The following is a 26980-nucleotide window of genomic DNA, read 5'->3' as shown; positions in this document are numbered from 1 at the left end:
AATGAGTATTTAAGAAGCCTTGAGAAAAATTAGATAAGCAACTTTGACCAAAACTTTAAATAGACAGGAGAAGGCTGAGCAGGCTACAAGTTGTTTCCTTGTATTTAGTATGGTTTATCCTGTGAGTGGCAGTAGTTTTGGAGGAAATCCATTGCTTGCTTTAACTGAAGCAAAGGATGTAGATACTGGTTTTAAGCTACTGAGTTTTCACCTTGTTTTTTATTGACTAACTACATGAAAATGAAGTGTTCATTGTCTGTTTTTCGTCCCTCTGCATAAACTTAGAGTTATGTTTATAATGCAGGTTTCTACATGAGTTTTATGTGATAAACTTGTTGCAGATAATTTTTGCTTTCTTCCACTATTTTTGGTGGCTCTTGGAAGGCATTAGCTTTAGGCACTCAAGCAGCTGAGAAAGTTCTATATAGGTTATCTTCTGTTTGTGGTGGGGGGGACTAATTTAATTGCAATTTATAGCAGGAGATTAGCTATGCAAGAAGACTACTTAGCTGAGATTGAAGTGTCATTTATATCTGTGGGGTTTGATTTTACTTAACTTACTGAGCTTTGATATGAGAATTTGTTTTTCACTAGGTTTCAGAAGGACCCAACGTGGTCAGAAACTGGAGACAGGTATTTACTAAAGCTCTTTCGAGATCACCTTTTCCATCAGGTGACAGAAGCGGGTACTCCTTGGATTGACCTCAGTCACATTATCTCATGTCTTAACAAGGTACACTGTACTTCAGTTAGCTTTTACACATTTGATTGGGTTAGCTTTCTTTGAAAGAGTATTCCACTGAAAAGCAATGGAAGGTTGGCACTGGAAGGTTAATGCCATTGGCTTAGCTGGTGGCTATTTTCCTCATTTTGGATGCTAATAAGCTAATATTCCAACATCTATGGATATTTTAAATAAAACTAGTACATGATATTAAAAATCTGTTAATATAGCATGAGATACAATATTAACTTTTCATCCTAGAATGCATTGATTACTGTGGATAAGCAATGCTGGTCCCTTTATGCTACTCTGGTCTTTCAACACAGCATAAAGGATCCATAATACTCCTTTAACTGGGGGTGGTTTCTGTTGGTAGTTATCACAAAGGATGGTCATAAGGCAAGATCCATTCCTAAATTGTGCTGACTTGAGTAGGTGGCAGGAAGGAAACTGAAATTTGTGCAAAATCCCTGCCATCAGGACAGTGCTATAAAATTTCTGTGACTTAAAATGTTAAGTCCACTTCTGTAATAACTTCCCTAGTCTCTCCAGCCCTTTGTTTTCCAAGGCTGACTTAACAAAGCTATTTGCAGTTTTCTAAGAGCTGCACCACTAGCAGATTTTTATCCGAGCACTCTCATGATTAATAGCAAGAGATGTGTGAGAAACCACGAGATCTTCAGTAGATTAAGAACTTGTCTTGCTCCATAAATGAAAAAGTATGTGAGCTGATTAAATTTTTTATTAGTAGATCAGCTTTCAACTTATTTTACATTGTTTTGCCAAACTTCAATAATCCATGGGAGATTAAGATGCTGCAGCTTTTTTTGTTGTTGCTTTTGTAGCTGCTTGGTAGTTTGACTTGCTCTGTAGAGAATGGTGATGCAGACACTGACAATACACAGTTTTAATGCCCAATATATTCTTTTCTAGGACTAGGATAGCCAACTTTCTCTTCCAAGAAAATTGGAATGTGTTCAGATCCTTTGATGTGTAATAACTGTACAGTTATATATCTTTCTAAAATTGTCAGGGTTTCTAACCTCCTATTAGACCACTGCTGTGCATTTTTTAACCTCCTTTTTATCTTTCTGGTTGGTGTCTGTAATCACTTTAAAAAGGACATTAAAGGGATTGAGGCTAAATCAAAAAGAAAGCATGTTGACATTCAAGTAGGCATTGAAATGCCATCATGATTTGAAAGCAGTGACTCATACAGTACTGTAGCAAGAGGGGACAGTCCTGAATTCATAGGTCAGGTAAGAGACAATGTCAAAGAATGCCTTGTTCTATAAATGTTCATGGCTTACCTTTTCAAACAGAGACTCTTCTCTTCTGTGGTTGTGGGCTCAGCACACAAAAAATGTAAGGCTTTCAGAACTCTGCTTTGGAAATACACTCTAAGAAGCACCTCAGAAACTGTAGAAGTACTAGTAAAAGTTATATGGACCTTACTGGTACTTGCCAAACACATTCCTTTTGAAAAGCTATTCTATTGTTTAAAAAAAAACCAAACCAACAAACTTTCCTTTTCAATGTGGTGTTTGAGCATCTTTTCAGCTGAGGATATTGATTTATGCACCCACAGGAGGAAAGAAAGCCATAAATATTGATGTTTGTAATTAGAAGTGTGGCTTTCTTAATAGGGATCTTCCATTAGGAAGACCTTCCATTAAGGTAATTAATTGATTTGTTGTATGATGCTAATGGGAATGAACAGTGGACAATATTTCGCAAACACCTTAATTGTATTAATATTTTGTAATGGATGTTGGAAGACACTGGTGGTTTTATCCTACTGTACAAAAATTAGAAGCTAATTGGCTTGCTTTCAGCCTTCTGAAACCATTCACAAAGCAGCAGCTTTAAAATGTGGTGGTTCCAGTTTTTAAGGTTACACTCAAAACATTACTTTAGAAGATAAATGCAAGAAATTGCTAACTTGCTGTGTTGCTCCAGACAACAGCTAGTGGAACATCTCTGTGACAAATTTCATTGTTTTTCTATTCAGTACAATATTATAATTGTATTATCATTATATTACATTTATATTACATTTAAACCTGCTGGGGTTGTATTTCCAAAGAATGGATTGGTAGTGTCATATGTCACTTGTCTCTGCCCCACCTTTTGTATTGGAATAAGAAAGACTGTGGTGCAACTATCAACATATTGACTGAAACAAAACTACACAAGTTCTGCATAAAAGAGTCTTGACGGTTCTCTGATGAACATTTCTTGCAAAGTGAGAAGAACATAAGAAACAGTGATGTAATGGGCTTCAGGATGTAAAGCAGGATATTCCTCTGTTAGAAATTAGGATCTAATAGAATATAAAAAAAAGTACATATTGAATTTGAGAAGTCAGAACAAACCATGAGAAGAAATGTGGAACAAACGTTGATCTTCAACCCCAAATTATTCATTTGGTTATGGATTATACCAAAGTAATTTTTTCTTTCTAAGGGGTTAAATGTACCATACAGCGTAGTTTGTTTCCAGTACTGCCATAAATGTGAGGTTTGGGTTTCTACCAGTTTTCAGGCTACCTGGGGCTGATCCATCCATTATCTCATTTTGGAGTGAACAAGAAGTAAATTACTTACCCTATGTTTAGGTTTGTGGATCATGTGTGCAAATGTAATGTCAAATTTAGTTTTGTTCTTCAAGAAGTACATGAAAATTTTGCCAGCTTTCTACACAGGGAAGTATAGCATTATAGGATTACTAGCTTTGTGGAAGGGGAAGGAAACAATGGTAATCTAGTCCTAAGGTCTGGAATGTCTGTCAGGTTAAGACCAAAATGTCTCGATTTTTTGGCGAGGATGTTGTTGTGGTGTGATTCAGATTCTTCCTTTGTGTCCTGTTAGCGGATTTGAACTGCACCATAACAATGTACTTGCCAAGAAATTGATTGCTTTTGTTGCTGGGGAAATGTTTTGTCATTTCTTTCACACTTCTTTTATTTTATCTTTTGCATTCTTGTTACAGTTAGATGCTGGTGTGCCAGAAAAAATAAGCCTCATTTCCAGAGATGAGAAGAGTGTACTTGTGGTAACTTACAGCGATTTAAAACGCTGCTTTGAAAATACTTTTCAAGAACTGATTGCAGCCGCAAATGGTCAGTTGTAGTATTTGCTGAAAGCATGCAGGACATTGCTGAGGAACTTAACCTATAGCAAATTGCACTACAGCTGAATTGTTGTTGTCATCTCATTTCACATTTGGGAAACAAACAGGAGATGAGCAAAGCTGCTTGCACTTCAGTCAGGTACACTGTTACTTGAAGGGAAGAATGTTTCACTTATCCTAGAGCTAAGGCTGCCATTGGAGGCTTTATCTGTGAAGAATTTATTTTAGATTAAGGAACACATCAGGTGCATGATGTTCCTACTTTTATTTTTTCCACTTGTATATGCACTAATTTTAATTTTTTTAAGACTTTTCTGATCTCTGAAGTTTTGCCACATTGTATACTTAAGGGAAACTCTTTGCAAGGACATTTCTGGGATACATTTTTGTCACTGAGGATATAGCAAAATTTATTCATTTTTGATATTATTTGCACCCAGAATAGCATAAAGGACCAGGTAAATAATTTAATAGAAATTGTGTTCTATTAATGACCTTTTAGTTCGTAACCTCTGTAAAAGTGTGTTGTATGCAAGCTCTGTATGCCACCCACTGTTAGCTCAAAGAAATGTGAGAAGAAACAACTTTTTAAAACCAGTCAAGTGAAGTATTGGTGAATTGTCTAAAAAGGAAAGAAAGTCCCCTGTCATTCGATTTAAACTTTGTCTAAGCGAAGTGACGAAAACAGCATAATGGGAAACATCTTTAATTTAAGGAGCATATCAAACTTGCTCTAAACACAACCAGCGCCTTTTAAAAACTGTTTGTACATTTTCCTGGTAGTCAGAAGCATTTACATTTATGCAATTTTTTTAATAGATTTTTTTTTTTTAAAGAAATTGTTTAAATGCCTGAAGTTTCAGGAGTGTATTACTTTAGGTTATTTACAGTATAATTTTTGTATAAAGTTCTGTTCTTTGAACCACAGCTTTATTATGGTACGCTACACTGGATACAGATACAAAGACACTGTTAAAAGAAGATTAACTAAACACAGCAGTTGTCTGGCATCAAGAGCTTTTCAAGTTTTACGGCCTGAATCTGGAGGGATAATGATCTGCTGTGCCTTTGCAGTCACTGCTTAGCCCAAAGTAATATTACTTTTGCTAATACTCAACACATGAATATTCCTGAAGTAATTCAGTCTCAAAAGTCTGGAATTTTGCTCCTCAATTACCTTTCTAATTTTTGGACATGCAGTTGTCTCCAAACTTGGGTATTCATGGGATTTCTAGTTAAACACCTACACTTTGATACTGAAGACTGCCAAATATGTAGGAATTTCCTTTCTTAAAGCAGTAGTGAAGACTGTATCTATCCTTTCCCAGCACTGAATGTTTTAATAGCACTGGGTGCTCACCATGAAGAAAATGTGGAAACTCAAAAGGTCAGGACAGACTCTAAGCACTTGCAACTGATGTTACTGACATCAATTTTAATGATTCTCAATATTTGTAGTTTTCAGAGAAGTTTTTAATATTTCTCTGTCCACTTTTATAAGCTTTAAAATGATTCTCCGCCTTGAGACTTGCATCAAGAAAAAAGCAACTCTCTTCACATCGAAAGCTTTGAAGACTAGGGACATGCTTTACACATTTTAGAAAATGTGGTTGAATCCACATTAAGTAGCATCAGTTGTTGAGTTTAAAAATCAATTATTGTTGCAATTTTCAAAGGAACATAATGTTTAATATTCAAACGATAACAGTTGCCAGAATGTTCTTTTTAATATAAAAGGAACAGGAACTTTGAAAAGTGAACATGCAGAACAGTCTTTTATCATTAGCTCATGTATTTGAGGAAGAGCAGCTGTCTTTTCTATGTTTTTTGACAAATCATATTGTAATTCTTTTGTACAAAAAAAGAAGTACTTGTATTCTAGAAGAAATATGGAATGCTTAATTTATAAGCGGGCTGAGGTTTTTTCCAGTATTGTTTTCTTTGAAAATGAAAGGGGATCATCTGTTCAGTTGTGGGGTTTGGGAACCTTTGAAAATTTAATTTGTGGACCAATATTTTGTGGAAGTGTAAGGCAGGGGTAAAATAGGGCTTGAATTCTCATCCTTTTTAGACCAGCACACCCTCTGCAAGACATGTCTAAATTGCAAACCTGTGTGTATTTGCATAATGTCAGTTTGCTTCAGCCCCTAGTAACCTCAGGACTTGGTTTAAAAATAAAAAGGTAGACAGCTAATAAGTTTTCATACATAATATCAGCCAGAAAATATTTGGTGTCAGGTAATACATAAAATTAAAAAGAAGTTGAGCTTTGTTTTCTATTTATTTTATTTGGTCTGTATTTGGGAATGATTTGAACAGTCTGAAGTTCAGCTTGGGTGTTTTTTTTTGGGGAGAGCCCTTCTACCCCATTTTAATTCCATTTAGAAGGTTGTCCTAAAGTTGTAGTTTGATCCATTCATAGGAAGAACTGTGTATCTGTATTTAAAAGAAGAGTCACCAGGATGTGCCCTCCCAGATGGGAAATTTATTTCTGACCTTCCTATTTTTTACAGCTAAAAGCACAGAAGGGACAACCTTTGAAATCATCTGATGTTGGTCATTTTAATTTTTGTACCTGTTTTAAATTTTGTTGCTGTATTTACTATATTGTAAATATTTTGTTGAGGGTACCTATATATTTTTGATTTGTCCTTGTTTCAGTAATTCGGGTGTCAACTGTTTCCCCTAAAAAGCACCAGTATGTTAAGTTCTAATGTCATGATCCCAATATGTGTTACTCATCTTTAATCCTGTTTTCATTGTTCATGTGTACAGCAGTATTTTTAATAAAGAATACCAGAAGTAACATGGCCTTATTTTGACATTGTGAAGCTCTGAGGTTGGATCCAGGGCATTTCAACTTTGGTGGTGGAATTTTATTTCATTTGTCTCATACTTCTTTTGTATTCATTCTGTCTGCAATGCAGAGTTTAAACAAACAGGAGTCACAAATTGTGTTTAGTGCTTGCCACTTAGAGTGTATCAGATGTCCTAAAACTGAGAGATGCTGTTCACTAGAAGTGTATTAATGCGTATTTCTGTAACTCCCAAGTCAAATCCCATCTGCTTCAGTTTCATCAGGTCTGCTTTCCTCAATAAGCCCTACTTTTGAAAACTCTGCTCAAGTACCCTTAGTTCCATGTTTTTTGAGCTTTTTTTTCTCAGTAACAAAGTGTGTTAATTTCTCTGAGAATTTGCACATGGAGTCACAATAACTTCATTACACAGAACTCTTTTTCTACATTTTTAACTAGCAAAGGTTTGATGATTTGCTGGTGGGATAAAGTCTCCTATATCCATCCAATGCTGACCATGGTTATAGAAGATGTAATTTTATGTAATATATTGTGAATTGTCAGTAGTCCTTGCACATATTTAACATGGAGTCATTATCACTGAGATTGCAGTGTTTTAGGAATGTTATTATATAAGCTACATTTTTTGATTGATGCACATATCCAGTTTCCTCCTTAGTAATATGCAGCAACACAAGTCCTCCAGCAACTGATGATCCCATTCTGCTTTCCCAGAGAAAGCTTCATCTCCACTTTCAGCATTTGGAGAGCCCCTCAGATTGAATGCTGTTTAGCAGAGAGCACTTAATTGAACATCTCTGTGGAGGCAGCATCCTCAGCTTCAGATGGAGGGGGTGGGCATGTGGGGATTCTCTGAAGAAAACAGTCTCTCTGCAGGCCTAAGTTTCTGCCTACTGTCACAGTAGCCTCAGAACAGGCTTTGGTGAGGACACCTTAGCTCTGTTTGCTGTCCTTTTCTCTGGTGTGCATCTTCTAGCTGCTGAAGAAACCAGGAATGGTGGGTGGTTGGATGGATGTTTGTCTTCCCCCACCATGAAACCTTGCCTCTCCCAGAGGCTGAGTTGAATTTTTGTCTCTAGACAGCAGTAAGCTCTTCCTAAATATGCTGAACCTAGGGAATGTCACCCACACAGGGAGTGGTGGCAGGTGTCTGTCACTATAGCTGGGTTGATGTGTGGGAAATGTGCCTTCCCTTCTGTGTGATTATTCCATGTTCTCCTTTGCTCAGAAAATCAGCCTGTGGGATGGATGTGTACCAGATGTTTGTGCTGCCCACTGCTGACTTCTGTGCCACAGCAGTCTTTGACACTGGCAGAACTCTAATTTTTTTTCAAAAGCAAACTTTATTATATGAATTTAGTAGTCAAACACATTATATAAAGACAGAAAATGCAAGACAAAATAGGAGTTCTTCAGATCTGAAGACACTTGAGGGTTCATACAAAAGTAATCTTTTGTAGTCCAGTTTTCTTAAATATTTATGCATAAAAGCATATTTATATATTTACACTGTGCAAACACGTCTTTTGAGATGCATCATTCTGTAACTATTCTTGCTCAGTTCTAATAACAAAAGAGTACTGAAATTTTGTCTTGATCAAGGTCAAATATACTTTACTAACAAGAGACAGTGCAATAGATACTTAAAACTGATGATTTCTTGTGCAGAGATACTTAGCTCAGAAGTAGTGGTACATATTTATTTTGCTTGAATATCAAAAATCGTTTTTATTTATAAATATGCAAAAGGTCATTTGCTTTGAAGTCTGTTAGTGGGTTACATTCACAGCTCTTTAGCTGAATTCTGAGAGAGCAAGAGATCATATAACATGTAGCATTCAAGTTAATACATATTTTAGTGGACCACAAGAAGCTGACATTGGGCTGTAATTGAGTTGGCTGATATCAGTGCTACTGTGTTAAATGTCCAACTCTCATTTCAGTACTGCATTCAAAGGTGAAAGGGAATGGGTGCATCCTAATGCTTCTCGAGCAAAGAACACTCATGACCTTTCTGAGATGCTATACAAAATCTGCTGTAAATGAATGATACATTTTTATTCCTGTACATACTGGTAACTTAACATGGAAATTTAGATGTCTTCATAAAAAAGCTGCCCTAACTTTACAGATTGCCTTGTAATTTCTAACTAATCTCTTCAAACTCTCTAGTGATCAATTAAAGTTTGTGCAGTCTAGTAGCCATCCTGTCTTTTCAGACAGATTCCCATATATAAAATATAATCAGTGCAGTGTTAGAAGGTCCGTGAGGTTTTGTGGACAGAGCTTGACTTTAACCTATCTACCTTGTGGTTTGGTTCCAGTGTGTGCGTGTCGGCTTATGACAAAGTGCAAAACTTCAATATTTACTGAATTTCAACAGGAATGTCCAAACTGAATTGGGATGTATTCCCTGTTGTTACAGCCCTGGATCTGGTCTTAGTTCTCCTCTATCCTTGCCAATTGTGTTTAGCAGTGCATTTTAAATTCTTGCCTTGCAAGGCTTCCTACTGCGTCTGCCATCTGGAGCAGTAAGATCCATATAATGCCCCATCCCCAATTAGCTTATTCAGCTTCCCCAGAGCACCAGCCCTCCCACAAGTTTCTCAAAGTAGTTTTCATAAAAAAATATAGTTTGTGGTCTGTTTCTAGTTTTTATCTTCTTGAAGGCTCCTTTATTTTCCAGCACAACACATACCCCAGCCATGGGATGTGAATACCTCAGTGCCTGGTGCAGATTCCTGGCTCTCTAGGGCTCCCAGCTGCCTCTCCCAGTCAGGACAGAAGTGAGTCTGAGCAGAGGCTGTAATAATGGCCTTCCAGGTTTTCCTGGATGCAGAAGCGCTCAGCATTTTTAGCGAAAGCTATTGGTGTTGAGCATTTGGGAAAGTCAAGGTTTAAGCAATAATATTTTGCTCTATTTTGAATATGTGTGCGGCAGTCTGTAGAAAAGCAGATCTCTGGGATTAAGTCAATGATAACTTCTCAAGTTTTATGATAATTGAAATAATTTGGATCAGAGTTTTTAAACTGACAGTGTTTCCCAAGAGCCTGCATGTTTACTTGGCCTAGAAGTACTTAAACCGGTGGCTGAGAATAATGGACAACTGAGTTGTAGTCAGGAGGAGGAGAGCGGCTGGCAATCATTTTCTCCAGCATCGCATAACCACAGGTGTGTCTTCGCTTGGAGTCACTGAGCTGGTCACAGCTGAAACTGCAGAAGCTTCTTGGCTTGGTTACTCCAGAAAGCACTGACTCCTTGCTCCTGCTGGCACCTTTAATGCTGTAATAGAGCAGTGTCATTGTGAGCTTTCTTACCATGAAAGGATTTTTGGTTTAGTGACTTGAGCAAAGCTAGGTCACAAGTTAATTCTTACATGGTGGGAGGGGCACTGATGCAGATGGACTTGCTCAGAGGGAGTGCAGAACAGAGGAGTGAAGGAGACCTCCTGTGTTCCCTGTGAACAGAGGTGCTGGGAGTGAGCATCACTGTTAAAAGTGTTTGTGCATTCTATCAGTCTTGCTGCTTGGGGGGAGTACTGGACTGCTCAGCCTAAGTTCAAATTGCTCATTTGTGGCAGGTGCTGGGGAGTGAGACTTTATTGCAGGGTCACATAGTGGGGAGTATCTGGCAGCTCTGCTGTGGTGAGGCAGTGCATCTCCATACCAAAATGTTTCTTCCTAAGGGAACAGGGGTTTTTGAGCAGGACTGAAGTGGTGGAAGGTCTCAAACCTTGAGGCAAAAGTAGAAAACTACTAGTGTAGGTGTTCCCAAAGCCTAATGCTGGGATAAATTTCTAATGCAAATGGCTGATGTTTGTGAGGAAGGGCATGAGGTCTGGCTATCTGCTCTTTTTTGGCTTCTTTTGGCAGCTGCCGTGAACTGCTGGTTTGAATTGGAATTTTCCTGTCCCTTAAAAGGACTAGTTATCCTGTAGGCTGCCGTTTATAAGATGCCCTTTACTAAGAGGGGTTTAATGTCTTCTGGACGAAGCCACTTTTAGAGGCACTGTTAGCCTTTTGGCACTTTCTCACCCATATTCAGAGATTGCAGTGCTTAAAAGGGCTCTTTCAGTAATGAAAATCAGGGCAAAGAGAATTTTTACACCATTGAACTTGAATACCAAAGATTTATCTGTAGACAAAGGACAAGCCAGAGCAGTTTTCCATCACTGTTTACATGTGAAATCCTAAAGTAAACATGTTGGACCACAGTGTCTAAAATTATATTTCCTCCCTGTATTTTTATAAGTTCATGGACAATCCTCTTCATTTATAAGGTCAGAAACGTTGGCAGCCCTAGTCTTGAATTCCAAATAAGACATTCAGAGAACATCTGTTGAGGCTTGCAGAGCCCAGGGTTTTGCTTTTCATTTTATTTTGCATTGTTAGGTCTTTAAGTTAACTACAGAACTAGTGGCACAGGACCATTACAAGTTCCTCTTAGAGGTCACAGTTTCTCAAATTCTTAACTCAGAACCTGTGTGGTTTTTTAAGGAGTGTGGTCTCTGTCTCTTCTTACTGTAGGAAATTGGAAGGTCTCCCTAAGAAGACCACCCCATTGCATTTATTAGTAGATGAATGGAGCTCCTGAGGAAGAGCCCTTGTGATGAGGATTGCAGATGCATCCCATATTTTTATATTGCATCTGTTGGCAGATGGAGAAGTACTTGCCTTGGCATAAATTCCATAACTATGACAAGGTTAGTCACAGATGCAATGGACTTCTTGTGATGGGTTTAAAGAGAAATGCCTCTGTGATTTACATTGTAATTGTGAGTCTTCAGGAGCTGGCAAAAGTGGAGTGTGCATGACAAGTTGTGAGTCTTAAAAACTGTCATGCTTTGATCCTTTCATCATCATCAGGCTTTTGCATCCTGAGATTTTTCTTGTGAGCTAGACTTGGCTTCTGCTTTAATAGACCTTTGTACCAGTAGAGCTGCATCTATTAATTTTATCTGGAGTGCGCTGCTGTACCTGGGCATGCATTCCCACAAAAAACTTTGAGGGAGCTCAAGGGGTTTTGGCATCTGTAGTCAGGCTTCATTTTGAGTCTGAGTTTACAGTCAGTAAAGGCTTCTGTAGCTGTGGACTATCTTCTTGCCAATCTAGGAATGTAAATTGGAAACTGTATTTAGTTGGTCTTTAATTGGGATTGTTTGTTGGAGGAAATGGCCGCTGGTTTCTTGCCATGTTCAGGACCAGAGTGAGGTTAGAGGCTGGCTGCAGCTCGTGAAATGCTTGTTCCAGCTCACAGGAGGTGGAATTCTTGCTGTTTTTCTGGCTTTGTAATTTACACTGACTCAAGGGTTTGCCTCAGCCCAAGGATTTTGGCTTACTTGTGTTGGGCTTTTTCACCACTACTGAAAAGCTTGAAGAGGGTTGCACTCAGGATCCTTTCTTCCTGCAAAGGAGCACAGCTCAGAAAACTGCCCCCAAACCTTTCTACCGGGCTCTTTTGCCTAAGGCCTTATATTAGCAAAAACCCACTTCTCTTCCTGCTCCTCAGAATATAATTTTTCATCTCAGTGGCATTAGCAAGTCCAATACACGTTGCAACCATTTCTGTTTCTTGCTCCTGGCCACCACCTGGGCCTAAGGAGCTCACCAGGGTTTAGGCTGATGCTCTTTCCTATAGTGAAACCAAGGGTGAGCTGTGGCATTAGTGCCTTGCCCTAGGCAGGAGAAGTGGAAGCCCAAGAGGAGGCGCCTCGCCAGGGTCAGTGGGGTACCCCTGCACTGTCAGGTTGGCTCCCTGCTCTGTTCTGCCTTTGGCCTGGCAAGCACTGCTGCACATGCTGGCTCTCTACTGCAGTCAGTTCCCTCTGAAACAAACCCTGGGAGTGCTTCTGGAAACAGGCAGGGTGCTCTGGGTTTGGCTCCTACCCACCCTATGCTGTTCTTCAGCTCTGCTCAGTCTGACTCTTCTAAGGCTTTGTTGCAGCGAAGGGACGTAACCGTAGGCAAGCTGCTGCCAGGGGAAGGTGAAACCCTTCCTCAGCCTGGTGCTGGCACCAGCTGCCCTGACAGTGAGCTGCTACTGCTCACTCAGAAACTGTTCTGACAATCTGGCAACCTGAATCAGCTCCCTGCAAGAAAAGCCAAGCTGAAATGTCAGGATGCCTGCGATGCAAGGGAAGAAGCATGAATGTACATCTGCTTAGATCAGTTTCCATGTCTCAAACCCCTTCAGGCTCCACCTTGCTCAGTACAAATTTTAGGGGTATTTAGTTACTGTTCCAATTAATTTTCAGTAAAGGATGCTTAGCTAAGATACTACCACTTTTAGGAATGTGTGCAGACTGAAGGGTCACTGCCTGCATTCACATCCATGAGTGCTTTTTGGCACAGTGCTACACTACAGTACCACTTGTTTAGCTTGCAGGCCAGATGACCTTGTATGATCTCACTCTACCACTCTGTTTTCCCAAGGATTTACATTCTAGCAGCCACTGTTCAGTTCAATTCTTTTTTCTTATGCAAGTATTCTTTTTTCTTCTGTATTTGAAGATGTCCCTTAAAGCACTTCCAGGGGGATGCTTGGGGCACAATCTATGCAAAAAAAAAGGCTTTTCATAAATTTCATTTAGGGAGGTTGCCATGTTGTCTGTGTGGCTACAGTAGCCTTCAGAAATACACGGAGAAGAAATGAGTTAAACCACATCTAGAGAACATGGCATCCTTTGGAACCCTGTAATATCCACATACGCTCTATAGTCCCTGGCTCCTCCAAAGACAGCATGCCACAACAGAGCTGAAGTACCATAAAACTGCTCAGGAGCCTATTTTCTGAAAGGTCAAGGCAGGAGAAAGGGTTTCCCAGCATTTGTTCGGAGTGGCTTTGCCATGCATGAGCAGCTTTGCCACTGCAGGCTGCTGCCAGCAGCGCGTTTGTCCAGGCCGTGCTTTCCAACCCCCTGAGCACGCGCTCTCCCACACGTATTTCTGTCCTACACGCATTTCAACCACCGCCCTCTAGGTCACTGGAATTTGTCATGGAGCGAGGCCTCTCTGCCTTGACCACACGTTTCAGGCAGCTCTGATTGTTCTTTGAGACAATGCTACACCTCCCAGGCTGCCCAACTGCAAAGCACTGACAAGTTTGGCGCTGGCAGGATGGCAGGCTGGCCTTGACCTCCTGCCAGTGTGAGATGAACGATGGGTTGGGTCTGGGCAGTCTCCGGGCTGGCTGAGAGCAGTGAGCTGAAAGCAGGACACTGCCAGCTTTGCAGCGGCTGGGAGCTGATACAGCGCCGGCGCTGAGAAAATAAACACTTCCCATTTACAGAGAGTTCATGTCAGTGCAACCCATTTCTTAGAGCAGCCCTAGTTCCCTGCTTGGGCAGCTGTCAGGAATTAGGTGGAGGAAGATGGCCAATATATTCAAGTGCTTAAAGGCAGGAAGAGAAGTGAGGCCCTCACATCCATCTATTGTAAAGTTGCCACTTTAGCATCCTGAGCCCATGGGTGTTAAATGGGCCGTGCTTAGCTGAGTCATGGAAAAGAAGGGCAAAAACAAGCACAGGGGGCCTTGTCCCAGCTGGGGTGCCCTTGGGACTTGCAGAAACAACTGCAAATCCTTCACAGCCACACATTCCTCCTCCCCTATTATTAATGGCTTGTTTCCCACAGTTACCTGCCTCCTACCTCAGTCCAGTGCTCTCTGACACTGGCATTAAATTGAGCATTAGGTGGATCAATAAGTGCTAATAAATTGTATTGCTGATGTGCATCGAAGGCATTGAGGGTTATTTGCTTCTTCAAAGACATAGGTGTGGAAGATGATTGACTGCTGATTAAACCAACCCTGGGCTCAGCAGGAGTGTTTGCAGGGACTGGAGCCACCTCAGCTACTTTAGGCATTATTTAGCACAAGGACCTTGAATTCTCCTTTGCCATCTAAAACCTGAGAAGAAGGGAATGTAAAATACAGACCCAAAGAGTGTCCGTTTCTGCTTGCTGCCTGTCCACGTGAAGCGTTTCAATTCCTCTGGAGCCAGCACCATCCCACTGTCTGCTTGATAATCCTTGAAGAAAAAAGAGAGATGCAGTCCTGTGAGGTGTTAACTGTATTTTACAAAGGACTCAGTTCCTCTTTGGTCTGATTTCCAGCATCCTTCTGGTCATTGATACTGAGGCAGCTCTAGGAGACAGCAGCTCTGTGCACAGAGGTATTTAATGGTGCCTTTCCAAACCACCTGTGCCTTGGGGTGCAGCAGGCAGGTAACATTAATGCAAATCCAGGGTGCTGGAAGAAAAGTGTCTACATGCAGTCTGAGGCTCTGGCCAGCCACCTGTTTAACCCTGTGAGGACCACTGTGCCTTTCCCATCTCCTGCTGCTTAAAGCCCTCTACTGAGTCACTAAAAGCTTGCCCCAGCCTCTCATCCATGCCTGTCCCTACCAGGATTGGGTGTGTGTCCCACTGTTAGACATGGCTCCAGCTTGTCCATCTGCTAACAGGTCTTGTTCCTACCAACCTTGCACACCTACTGGAACTGACCACTTCATGTCAGGGAAGGAGTGTTTGCAGCCCATGGCATGGCCAGAAAGGATCTCTGACCTTAATTTGTAGGGAAGTGGGATAACCTCTTGTTGCAAGTACAGCTAATCAGCTAACCTTGTATCAGTTATAGCTGACAAAGCAGTAACCCCCCTCATCCTGATTATCCCTGTATAAATCTGTCACATAAATAACAAGAAATACCTGGCATATCATTTGGCCCAGGAGTCACTTACATTAAATACAAGCGTTTCCTTCATGGGAAGCTCTTCAAATGTCTTTATGCGCTGGGGGGGGTTTATTTTGAAAGTGTTTATGTATCTGTTCAACAAGAGAAGGAGGACAATTTTTGGTGAGTATGAAGTGCACAAGCAGGAAGTGTTGGGTATTTATCTGTTTCTTTGGGCAGCTCCCAGCTATCTTCTAGGTAGGTCATGCAAAAGGGGCTTGTTAACCAGACCCCACCCAAATCTCACTCCCCAGTCCTGGGGTATGCACAGCTGTGCCTCTCACAGTGCCTGAGCCCTGTGACCTGGGCAGGGGCACTCTAAAGAGCCACAGCAGAGGGAGACTCAGCAACTGGCCACCTGTGGGCTGTCTCTGAGTGTTTTCTCCCACCCAGATCCAAACTGGGCTATGCACTGAGCTGTCACCCCAACGAACACACACAGTCTTATTCTTGCTTATCTCACCTGACATTTTCGGTGCTTCCACAGCTTGAGCTTGTAACAGGAAAATTTTCATTGCACAAAGCATCAGATGCAGGGGGAGACCCATTTTCTGTTGTAAATATTGTGCTGAGGGGTATGTAGTCTTTACCTTCCTAAATGTAAACAAGAAATACAAGCCTTATTCCTTGGTCCACGTGGCCAGTTGCCCTTGCCTCGGTGACAGCATGTGGTTGTGACATTAATACCTGCTGGACATTTGCTTGCAGCAGGTCACCCAGCTTTTTCACCAGCTCGGAGAACCGTGGCCTGTCGTTGGGATTGCTCTGCCAGCAGTCCAGCATGATTTGGTAACTGTGAGGACAACAGCAAAGTGAGCACAGGGTGGGGTTACAGCTCCATTTAATGCAATGCAGCACAGCAGTCTTTGACATCTTGTCATCAATAGACAGACATAGGGGGGTAATTCCTCAACCTGCTTGGTTTTACAAAGATTCTCTCTAACACCATTGAGGCCTCTTCCTAAAAGTAAAGCACTAAACTTCCCACAAAAACAGAAAACCTTCATGCGACACCCCAGAAGACCACATCAAAAGGATAATTCAGCCAACCAGTCATACTTCCTTTTTTTCATTCCTAATTAAGCATTAAACCTTTGTATTAAACATCTATTAACTGGCAATGTTTAGGTTAAAGTATCCTAAAGGCATCCTAAGATGACTTATATGGATGTGTCACTTCCTTGTATTGGTAGAGCTGAGCTTTCCTTCCTGCAATAAAATATGTGGAAGAGACAAAAAAAAAAGCTCTTATCTACTGTCACTAGGATAATAAAATTAGTCAATGAGCAATACTCCCAGATAGGCATGGCTCGCTTGCATCCTTTTCTTCTGCTAGAACTATTTTTTGGTAAGTGTTGCTATTTAGAGTCATGACATAGCACTTGGGAAGGCACCAGGACACCCACACGTACTCGATTTTGCCTCCAGAGATAAAATACCCTGGACATGTTCATGGTCCTCAATGATTTGTGTCACAGGGTGAATGTTCAGTGTGCTGCATGGCCTCCCAGGCAAGGTGCTCTGTCCTGACCCACCTTGGTCTCCAAAAAGGCGTTGGCCATGCAGTAGCAGCTTGAGGCTGCACCTGAAGATGGGGGAGAAGGGAGTGACGGCTGACATGGCAGTGAGGACTCAGACAACCTGGGCGGGGCAGCTGCGGGTCCCTGTCACCTTCCTCTGCCATCAGACACCGTGTACAGGAAAGGGTGGACCCTCCTTACCCGAGTGACTGCAAGGAAGCCTCCAGTGTCACATCCTAAGTCAAGACGATGTTAATGTCACATTCCTCCAGCACTTATCTCTGTGCATGTTGGTAAATATTAAACCTAGCAAGGAATGACCTTCCTCCTTCTCCTCCCCCTTCTCCTCCTCCTCCTTGCTCAGCTTCCCTGAGAGCACAGCCCCGGTGGTGCACTGGGCTCAGGTCCTTGTTGCCCCCTACCCTCTGGGAGAGCCAGGGATGGGGGGTGTACAAGATGATACCGATGGAGGATTGGATTGTTTTTCCTTAGGCTGGCACAGGGTACTTTTAGAGGCTGAAACATCATCTGCAGGGCAGCCCAGGAGGGCTGGTACCCAAGGCAAGCAAAGGCATCTTACATCTCCTCGGTCGCTTGCTCTGGGGCTCGCATTCTTGTGCCTTCCTTCAGCCTGCTGCAGAAATCCTCGTCTATTTGGACTCCAGGGTAAGGAGAGGCACCTGGAAGTGACATTGGGAGAATAGATACATGCCTTGAGTACCTGTGACCTCACTGTGGCCCTATGGATCTCCCTCAAACTCTCCCTAGGGGTGTGCATCATCAGGTTGCAGAGCTGGGGGTCAGGGAGTGTCCCCACTACAGGGTCTGGCTCTGCTGGCTGCCTCAGGCAGGGAATTACTGCTGGTTGTGCTCCAAGCCCCAGTCTTTGGAGGAGGGGGCAAGATCAAGACCACAACTATTGGTGGTGCTTTCCTAGCCTGAATAGAAAAAATGCACATTAATTTAATTCAAACACTATCCCTTGAAAAGCCAAGTCTGATCTTTCTATTGGTTTGGACTACTCCAAAGTCTAGTGAGGACAATATTAACAAACCCCAAATGCCCCAAATCACCTTGAAAAAATTGAAATAATTGTTTTAAATGAGGTCACAGTACATTTGCATTGTTTTTCTATTTTCTGTGTTTCTCAGATGCAGCCTGATTGTATTGTTGGTACTTTTTTTTTCTGTAGACAAAAAAATTCAGGAAAAGGGAAAACGAAAGGAAAAAAAAAAGGGACCTTTCATAGAGTCAGAGAGTCACCAGGTTCAAGGAGCTGGGGCTTTAAGAAAAAAATAGCAGGTATTATGAGGCTGACCATAAAATCACAAGAGTTGGCAGGCTGACCAACAACATGTATTTAAACTAATAAATGATTGATTGTCCTGAGAATTGTATAGTATTGTTTCCTCTGCTGTTTGCCTCTTTTGTCAGCCTCTGTGTTGAACTCAATTAAGATTCTTCTATTCTGACAGTCATTGTTGTTCCCACTCAGTGTACATCTTGTATCCTGCCTTTTCCACATGAAGGAAAGGAGAAAAAAAAAGGCTTCACTGGGTTTTATTTTCAGATTGCATGCTCTAGTTCATTGTGCAGCATCAGTGCAGATGCTTTTCGCCTGCTGTGTCCAGTAGCCTGGGTGAGGGGGGTGCTGGATCCCCCTGGGCTGGGGGGACCTCCTGGACTTGGGCTGGAAATGGGGGTGACAGGATCTGAGACATTCAAACTGTGGGTTTGGCTCCCTTGCTCCCACAAGAGGAATAAGAAGGATTTGAGGGAGCACTCAGCTCATGGCACGTGGTGTCTTGCATGCTGTCTGTGGCACAGGAGGTGATGCCTTGGTCTTGGGCAGCTGGTGACCCAGAATCACAGCTCTTTGTTATCCTACAGGGTTCTACATTCGATTAAAATGCTTTAAAAATTGCCTGATTTTCCTGCTAGTGCCATCAGTCACACAAAGCACTGAGACTGCTCTGGCTGTGCTGCCCTGCATCCTCTGCCAAGGCTTTCTACAGGGAAAAGTGGGAAGCTTAGTGCCAGCTTTTGCCCATGCCAGAAGTAGCTGGTAAAGTTCTCAGACAGCTGTGCTATCCTTTGAGGCTTTCAGCTTGGCAAATGAACTTTCAGTGCTCTTAAAAGCACCAAAATTTCTAGTTCACAGGGGCACGATAATCCCTCTGCTTCTGATTTAGGTCTTTTTGGAACACCTGCCAAAAGATCATTGAAGGTAAAGGATGTTTTCCCCAAGCTGGAGTCCCCACTCCTTTCAAGCTCCTGGGGTGCAGAGTTAACATACCCAAGGAAAATATCTCCCACAGCAAGACCCCGAAGGACCACACGTCGCTTTTTGTATTGTAGATTTTATCAAATATGGATTCAGGAGCCATCCACTTGAGAGGAAGTCGAGCCTGGAGTAAAAGGGACAAATCTGACTATTATTTTCAAAGCCTGAAAGATTTTAATCATAGATGAATCAACTATATATTGTTATGTAAATAATTACCATTCAGGCAGGAACCTGTGGGATTTCCTTACAGGCAGTCAAGATAAACCCACACTCATTCATACGCTTAACAAATTGTTGGAGTAAAAGGCTGTTTTTAAAAAACGTGTGGCACAAAACACCAGACATTGGAAACCTGTGACCAGGCCTTTTCTTTACAGGGATGTGGGAGTGTGTAGGAGCAGAGGTCTCTTGCCAGCATCATAGAGACAGGGCAGAAAGCCCTGCATCCAAGCACCAACCATTCTGTAACAATGTTGGAGATATTTGGGGTGAAATTTTCAGAGCCAGAATTGCAGGAGCACATCAGCACAGCTTGTTAGGGTCTCCTGAGCAGTACCAAAGCTGTGTGAACATTTCCCAGCTACTTAGCAATGCTGTAAACCCTGGAAGTTATTTACAGATGTGGGAGTGGCTGGCAGATGGGTGAGACCTCCAGAAAGAGACTCTCTGCATGACTGCAATGCCCACACCAAATTTCCAAGGCATGGGTGGGTGCCAGCACAGTTTGCTGGCCCAGCCCTTCACAGCAGGGGCTGGCAGGGCAGTCACTGCCTGCTCTCTGCAGTGAGGGCAAAAAACAAGTAGGTGCTGGAGGAACAAGTCCTGCTCAGCTGCTCAGGGCACCAGGAGCACTGAGGGGTACACACCTTCTTTTGGAGGGATTGTTTTCCTTGGAGGAAGTTTGCGAAGTAAGGGGGTTATGGTGAGCCAGCCAAGAAATGTCTAAAAAACCAAAGTATTAACAGGGCAAAGCTGTGAAGCAGTTAGCATGTCTAAGCCTTATGCCTGAGGATTGAAATGCTTCCCAGACCCACAACACATCTGGACAGCTCATCTTCACACAAAAACCAACAGCTTTTGAGCTCTTAAATTCGGGGAATGTGAACATCTACAGAGCGTTTTGGTGGACAGTTTGAAATGACATGTTATAAACATTTGGGTAAATAAACAGCATCTTGACTTACATCTCCTTTTCTCACATAATCAGGATTCTTATAAATATCTCTTGCAAGGCCAAAATCACAGATCTTCACAACATTGTTCTCAGATAAAAGGATGTTTCTGGCTGCCAGGTCACGATGAATGCACTATAATAAAACAGTTTCACAATCAAACTGCATTTCCTTATTCCTGCCCACAGATTTCCTGTCTCTCATATCCTATTATTATTATTATTATTATTATTATTATTATTATTATTATTATTATTATTTAATTTTTTAGGGAAGTGGCCTGTAGTTTACATGAAATTACTGTAAACAGCAGTATTTTTTTTTTAAATTATTAAGTCCAGAAAGTGACAAATTTGTAAGCCCTTTGACATTTGCAGGGAAAGAGCTGAATCATTGGGAGCGCCCTAATATATGTTGAAATTAGGAAAAAACCTACCACACCCAAAAGATCTTCCCCAAATGAATGAGCTTGACCCACTGCCTTCAGTCATGATCCTGTGTTTATGGACTATGGATGCTTGAATAAACACAGTTATATTTATAATGCCAAGAGGAAAACAGCTCTTCCTTTGGGACCTCTCCCAAGGAAGGTATCACTACAATGTAGACATGATTTCACCTCTGAATCCTGTCCTTCTGCAGTGAAAAACCCTCAGTGCAAAACTCACCTTTCTGGAGGAGAGGAACTCCATGCCTCTGGCCACCTGAAAGCTGTAAGAGATCAGGTCCTCCATAGTGAGGGGCAACTTGTACAGGTCATCGGCATCTGCAGAGGTGGCAAGCAGGGTTTGTTACAAAGAGAGCTCACAGGCTCTCTTTCCCCCTTTTCTTACAGAACCCATTATTCCCATAAATTCAGTCTTTTTGGAGGGGTATTTGAAGGTCAACCCACTGTCATTGGAAACAAAAATAGTGCTTGCTGTACACCCCATGCTTTGGACACTGCTGTGTTTTCCCCAAAGATAAGGAGCAGTCAGAACAAACAATCACACATTTTCCTGTCAGATTTTGTAACCCTGGAAATAATCTTTTTTTAAATCTTTTACCCTCTGGACATGACCCTCTGAGCATCTCCCACGGATGTTTATTAGGGTGATAAATGAGGAAAAAAATTTCAGGGATTCACAGTATGTTGTAAAAATATCACAGTCTGCGTAGGGACAGGAAGGAATTAATACCTACCCTCCTCGTCCTCCTCCACATCAGTAAGACTTTTATCTTCCTGGAACCCAGAGCTGGCCAAGCTCTCCCTGCTGGTGACACTGGCCAGCCTTTGTTTTTTGCTTTCCACTGGTTCAATATCCTTTTTGTCTTTCATTGGCTCTCCCTGCAGAGAGGAGTCCTTCAAACAAAAGGAGGAGAAGAGACGCTACATCAGAGCAATGGAAACCAAGGCAGATTGTTGATGCCTTTCTGCCAGGCTGGTGGTCTGTGTCTTGGGTGGTCACATCTCTCATGGGTGGGGGTGTCCAGTGCCACTGTGGTGGGCAGGGGCTGGTGGCAGAGCTGTGCTCCACCAAGGCCATCGTCCCCAGAGGGCAGAAATTTGGTGTCTTGGGAGCACCAGCACATGGTTTTAGGGTAACAAGGGCAATGGGCTATCTCTGCCACAGTGAGGATTTGCAGGGTGTATGGAAGGACCTGAATGCTGGGCTGTGCCTCATCTCAGCCTGGAATGAGGCATCTGCAAGGGCCCATTTCTCTCCAGCAGACAGAGAAGGAGCACAGAGTGGATTGGGAAGGTTGTGCCCACAATGGAGGTATCCCAGACCTCTCAAACATCAGCTTTTGGTCCCAACCTGCTTAAGACATCTGTCTCTATGTCCCTGCACAGGGTTTGGTGTGGGCTTGTAAGCCCTTTCCATGAGGAGCAAAGGCACTTGGTGTTTGAAACAGAGCTGCTGTTGGAAGTGACTGCCTCTCTTCAATGCCTTAATCCAATGCTTTCTTCCTTTGGCCAATCTTGTGATGGTTTAATGGGACATATGTTTGGAAGAAGCTCTCTCACTGCTACCTGTGGAGCAGCCTGGCTGCCTGCCTTACTCTTGCCCCCTCTTACTTTTCCTCTTATCTTGCAACCATCTCTGTTCCCTGTGCTGCTGGTGCAGAGCCAAATTTCCACCTCCTTCCAGCCCAGGCAACCTTCCCAAGGGTGCTGGAGCACTGGGTGTGGGAAGGGGGTATGGGAATGACTCCACTCAGCATAGACCCTGCCCAGCCACTCCCTGCTGAGCATCCCACTCCAAGAGCCACGTGTAGGAGGAGCCGGTTGCTGTGTCTCGTGTGGAGTGCAGCACGGACAGCCTTGGGAGCAGAGGCTCAGCAAAGGCCTTTCAGAGGGGCATGTCCTCTCGAGTAGGCTCTCCCACAGAGCCCTCCCAAAAAAAATCCCTGAGATGCCAATGAGCTTTTGGCACAGCTGAGCAGAGGTTTGGAGACCCGCTGTTCTGTATCCAGGCTAAGTCTCATGTTAGAGCCCTGGATCATTTGGAGGATTTTTTCTGGAACTATTTGAATTTTCTGGGACATTTGGATTTAGGTTTGTAATAAGAAACATATAATGAATTTGATTCAGAAGGATGTGGGATGTGCGGACAAGACTCTAATCTCTTTTCCTCTTGATAGCTCTTCTCCTCACACAATAATAAGATTACTTGTAAATCTCTGAATATTAGGGTGTCCTGGGACATGAGATTTCATTGGTATTATCTTGTTTGTGCTCCCAGCAGTACTGAAATAAGTGGGCAAAACCACTTCCTTTGGCTTTGCTGACCTCAAGCTCACCAGGAATGGGTTCATCAAAAGCAGGACAAGAGCGTATGGGGACACTTTGGATAGGATCCACTTCCCCTTGCTGTAGATGGCTCCAGCCAAATTAGTCACAGCAGTCTCCTTGCACAGTCAGGGAGGGAGAGGTGAATCCTTTCTTGGCACAACACATCCCACACCAAATATTAATACAGGTCAGATGAACCCAAAAGTCATTTCTCCACTTTGGTAGAAGACAGTCTGAGGAGACCAGCTCAGAGAGCTGACCCCCTCATCACCAGCACTTACGTCAGGTAAGATGAACCCTACCAGGACCATCTGCCTCCTCACCTTGTTAGGGCAGAAAAGATTCCTTTTGCTCTTCAGGTAGTTTGATAAATTCCCATACTTGCAGTATTCAACAATCACCATCAGAGGCCCTGGGCAATTAAATTAAAAGAATAAAACAGCAAACATTTTGAGCAGCATAAAGCAATAAAAGGTATAAAGCATCAGTTCTGAGAAAGAATCTTTCATGCCCTAACTACAGCTTGAGTCCAGAATAACTGGTAACACATCCTAAGAGCTAGACGGCTGCCTGAAGAACACTGGACATAATCAAAACAATACTGCTTCTGGAAATTAGGGCAGGGCCTAATTTTGGAAAGCTGGGTCTTGAGTCTGGGTCCTGAGGGATGCTCTGTTTCCTCTTCGGGCAGTTCAGACTGGAGTCCCACAGTCCAAACACACTTGATGAACTAAAATAGGTGACATATCTAAAACAAACAAACTCCCATACTGGTCTTTTGATTTTCTTGGTGTGGTATCATGGAGGATTTTACAACAGCTGCATTGTGATTCATAGTTCAGGGCCAGCAGCTGATACCCCTTGTTCCCAGCCTCTCCAGATCATGTTTAACTTGAGCTTGAGCAGTGGAGTGAGTGAGATAAAGGACAGCAAGTGGCATACTCCTAAATTCACACTTCACATATTAATACTAAAAGAGAGTTTAAAGAGAGGAAATGCTTAATCACTTCATTAAGAGACTGAAAATCTCTTTTTCTTTTCCTCTTTTTTTCACCAGCTATAGGATGAGCTCGAACATAAAAGTTACTAACTTGACCTCTGGATGAAAAACAACGTGGGTCACTGGCTGTTATTGGGAGATAATCCAAACCCATTTTCTGAGCAGTGCAGATTTTTTTACCTCCATTTTTTGTGCAAGCTCCCAACAAATTCACAATGTTGAGATGATGACCAATGTGGATTAGGATTTTCAGCTCTGTCATCAGTGCTTTGTACTCACTTGCTGTGGCCCCTTCTGTAAATACAAAATAAAAAGTCAATGTGAAAAGACAAAGTACTGGTCCTGTTGAGCTTTACCACTTCTCATTGCTTTCCATTGAAATAATCTCTGTTAGTGGATGTACTTCTTGTATTGATGTCCTGTTTCTATTCCTTGCTGCTCAGCATCCTCTTGGTTGCAATTAAACCCATAAAGAGAGTCAGGCACTCAACTTCCTCCCAGTAGACTCTATCCTATTTAGAACTGGGAGAATTTTTTTTTTTTACATGGATAGTTCTGATGTTTCAGCCAAAAAATTGAAAGAAAAAATAAAAAGGGATTTCAATACGATAATTAAGTCTATCTAGAATTGGCTTCATCTGCTCTGACTTCAGCTACCTAAGGGTTATATGCTAGCCTGAACTAATCAGTGTTTTAAGGGGCCAGTGTCAAGAGCAAAGTATTTCAGAAGCTGATGTAGCCATCGAGTTTAGCCATCTGTATAAGGGAAAGATAAACTACCCCTGGGTGATGCCTGCCTGGTTCTGTTCATAATGTAGGAAGCCTGGAGATAGACCAGGGAAGTAAATATTAACTGGTTGAAGTGAAGTGACTGCATCTCACCCTTACCAGTCATGGTCTATAATAATAGGAATCATGTAAGTCCCTCAAATAGATCCAAACATTCTATTTAATGTTGAGTGAAACTTCTCATTCCCTCTGAGCAAATTTTTTTTCCTGCAGGATTTGATTTTGTTAAGAAACAAGAAAATTCAATATTGCTTTGTGTAGGCCCAAAAGGAATTTTTCAGCTTAGTGACACCAAGAGCAAGAAGAACAGTCCTGTGGAAAAAACCCTTGAGCTGGGTCTTAAAGGGCTTGGTTTCAACATCTGAATGGAAGCAGTTTTTCTTGGTGTCCCAGACAAAACTTGTCTTCTACTTGGTGATCCGCTATTTGCTTGTATGGGTGGTGACACCTCTCCTCCACCACATGGGAATTCTGTGAGGATGAGGCCTAATGAATGACTGCAGAGTTCCTGGATAATCTAGTGAGGGCACAAGGAATGAGGCAGAGCTCCCTGTGCTTCTGGGTGAGATACCTAGAGAGGATCTGGTCACTACTGGCTCTCTTCATTGTCAGCAGAGCTGAGCAAGGACTCAGTTCCCTTTATGCAGGAGGAATCTCCATTCCATCCTAAGGAATCTGCCTTAGGATGAGATGAACTGTTGTCTCTCACCACTGCCAATGAAGGGCATTTGAGTGACTAACTCAGATACAAGCCTCTGCTCTGCACATGCATGTGTGAATCCCACCAGGAAAACTTCTTGTAGCTGCCTTCTGCTCCCATCTGTTCCAGGAGCACCCACTGCTCCTTGGTGGTGCTGGCTGGCACAAGAAACCTGCTGATGTGCACAGAGAACCCCTGAACCCAGCAGTCCACTCCAAGGGCTGGAATTTACATGTAGACATCTCCTGATAAACGACAAGTAGGCATGTGTGAAGCTGGGAGCCACTGGCTAAGATGGATTCATTCAAACTATTGCCAAACACAGTCAAGGGAGAGTGTTGGGGTTCCAAGCCATACTGGCAGAATAGTGGATGTGTCCTGGCAGAGAAACAGCACCAGAAAGGAATCAGGGATTAAGACAGATAGGTAGCGCAGCATAAACTCCTGGGGCAATGCAAAAAAAGAAAAAAAAAGAAAAAAAAGAAAAAGAAAAAAAAGCCTGCTCTGATCCTCTGATCCTTACACACACTTACACACATAAAGAAGGGAAAGCCAAGTACATGGGAAGGATGCCACCAGGATGCTGGGATAGGGAATTCAATCACAGCTGCTGCAGGCTATGACTGAATATCATCCTGCTTGCTAACATCCCAAGAGCCCTCTTCAAATTAACAAGGGGGTTTGTCCTTTCTGCTCCAATGAGAAAGGTGGCAGTGAATAGCTGGGGGATGATTTTACTTTCAGATGAGCACTGGTGTATGAACAGTGCTGGCAAATCCATTGCACAACCTGGGTGTCAGCATCCTGAGCAACGTGTGATGAGCCTGCAGCCAGTTCAGAGGGGGCACAACTGCACAGCACCACCAAGATTTAAACTGCTCAATAAAACTAGCTAGTAAAACTATTAAGCTAAAACTGTGTTTAGCTTAATAAAAGGGCCTTCATGAAGAAAAATCATTATAAAATCTAACTGAGAAGGTTAAATGAGATGCTAAGTCAGGCATATGTGAATGAGACAAGGCATCTGGTTTTAAGAGTAAGATGATCATTCCTTGGAATGAATGACCAAGGAAAATATGAAAGCTTCTATCCAAGTGTCTTTACATCAAGGTAGATACCTTATATTTCAGCTAAATTTAATTTACAGCATTTGGTATAGAGTCAGTTGAGCATAACGTTATGACTTTTTACTGAGAATGCAGTTCTTATTTCATACTTCTGCCATTTCATTTCTGGTGGCCCTGCAACTTGATTTGTACACATTTTGGAGGCTTTAAAAAGTTATTGGGGAAAACTTTTGCTTTTGGAAGAATTGTATAAAAAATGCACCACT

The 26980-nt window shown here is 42.3% G+C and overlaps 2 protein-coding genes across 17 annotated transcripts in view; one reads left to right on the top strand and one right to left on the bottom strand.

Annotated features, from left to right (window-relative positions):
- The window catches only part of PAN3 (poly(A) specific ribonuclease subunit PAN3), a 79481-nt gene extending 72819 nt beyond the window's left edge, over nucleotides 1-6662 (top strand). For 8 of the 14 annotated variants that reach the window (XM_071433991.1, XM_071434002.1, XM_071433992.1 and 5 more), the window contains 3 exons: nucleotides 595-733; nucleotides 3716-3845; nucleotides 6370-6662. In XM_071433991.1, the coding sequence (XP_071290092.1) occupies nucleotides 595-733; nucleotides 3716-3845; nucleotides 6370-6407 (307 nt within the window). In that variant the 3' untranslated portion in view covers nucleotides 6408-6662. The other 6 variants (XM_071433999.1, XM_071433994.1, XM_071433993.1 and 3 more) reach the window with 4 other exon arrangements.
- Nucleotides 6663-7995: 1333 nt separating this feature from the next.
- The window catches only part of FLT1 (fms related receptor tyrosine kinase 1), a 108748-nt gene continuing 89763 nt past the window's right edge, over nucleotides 7996-26980 (bottom strand). For 2 of the 3 annotated variants that reach the window (XM_071433988.1, XM_071433987.1), the window contains 13 exons: nucleotides 24339-24452; nucleotides 23482-23570; nucleotides 21565-21724; nucleotides 21051-21148; nucleotides 20395-20517; nucleotides 19220-19331; nucleotides 17504-17603; nucleotides 16091-16196; nucleotides 15867-15997; nucleotides 15411-15495; nucleotides 14608-14699; nucleotides 10050-10130; nucleotides 7996-9955 (listed from right to left, as the gene is read on the bottom strand). In XM_071433988.1, coding sequence (XP_071290089.1) covers nucleotides 9751-9955; nucleotides 10050-10130; nucleotides 14608-14699; nucleotides 15411-15495; nucleotides 15867-15997; nucleotides 16091-16196; nucleotides 17504-17603; nucleotides 19220-19331; nucleotides 20395-20517; nucleotides 21051-21148; nucleotides 21565-21724; nucleotides 23482-23570; nucleotides 24339-24452 — 1496 coding nt within the window. In that variant the 3' untranslated portion in view covers nucleotides 7996-9750. The remainder of the gene's footprint in view (nucleotides 9956-10049; nucleotides 10131-14607; nucleotides 14700-15410; nucleotides 15496-15866; nucleotides 15998-16090; nucleotides 16197-17503; nucleotides 17604-19219; nucleotides 19332-20394; nucleotides 20518-21050; nucleotides 21149-21564; nucleotides 21725-23481; nucleotides 23571-24338; nucleotides 24453-26980) is intronic. The other variant, XM_071433989.1, reaches the window with a different exon arrangement.

This window comes from Agelaius tricolor, unplaced genomic scaffold (assembly GCF_023055355.1).
Source record: "Agelaius tricolor isolate 1412-34295 unplaced genomic scaffold, bAgeTri1.0.p SCAF_9, whole genome shotgun sequence".
Taxonomy (NCBI): domain Eukaryota; kingdom Metazoa; phylum Chordata; class Aves; order Passeriformes; family Icteridae; genus Agelaius; species Agelaius tricolor.
Note: the sequence above shows the minus strand (reverse complement) of the source record. Positions and strands in the feature narration are given on the sequence as shown.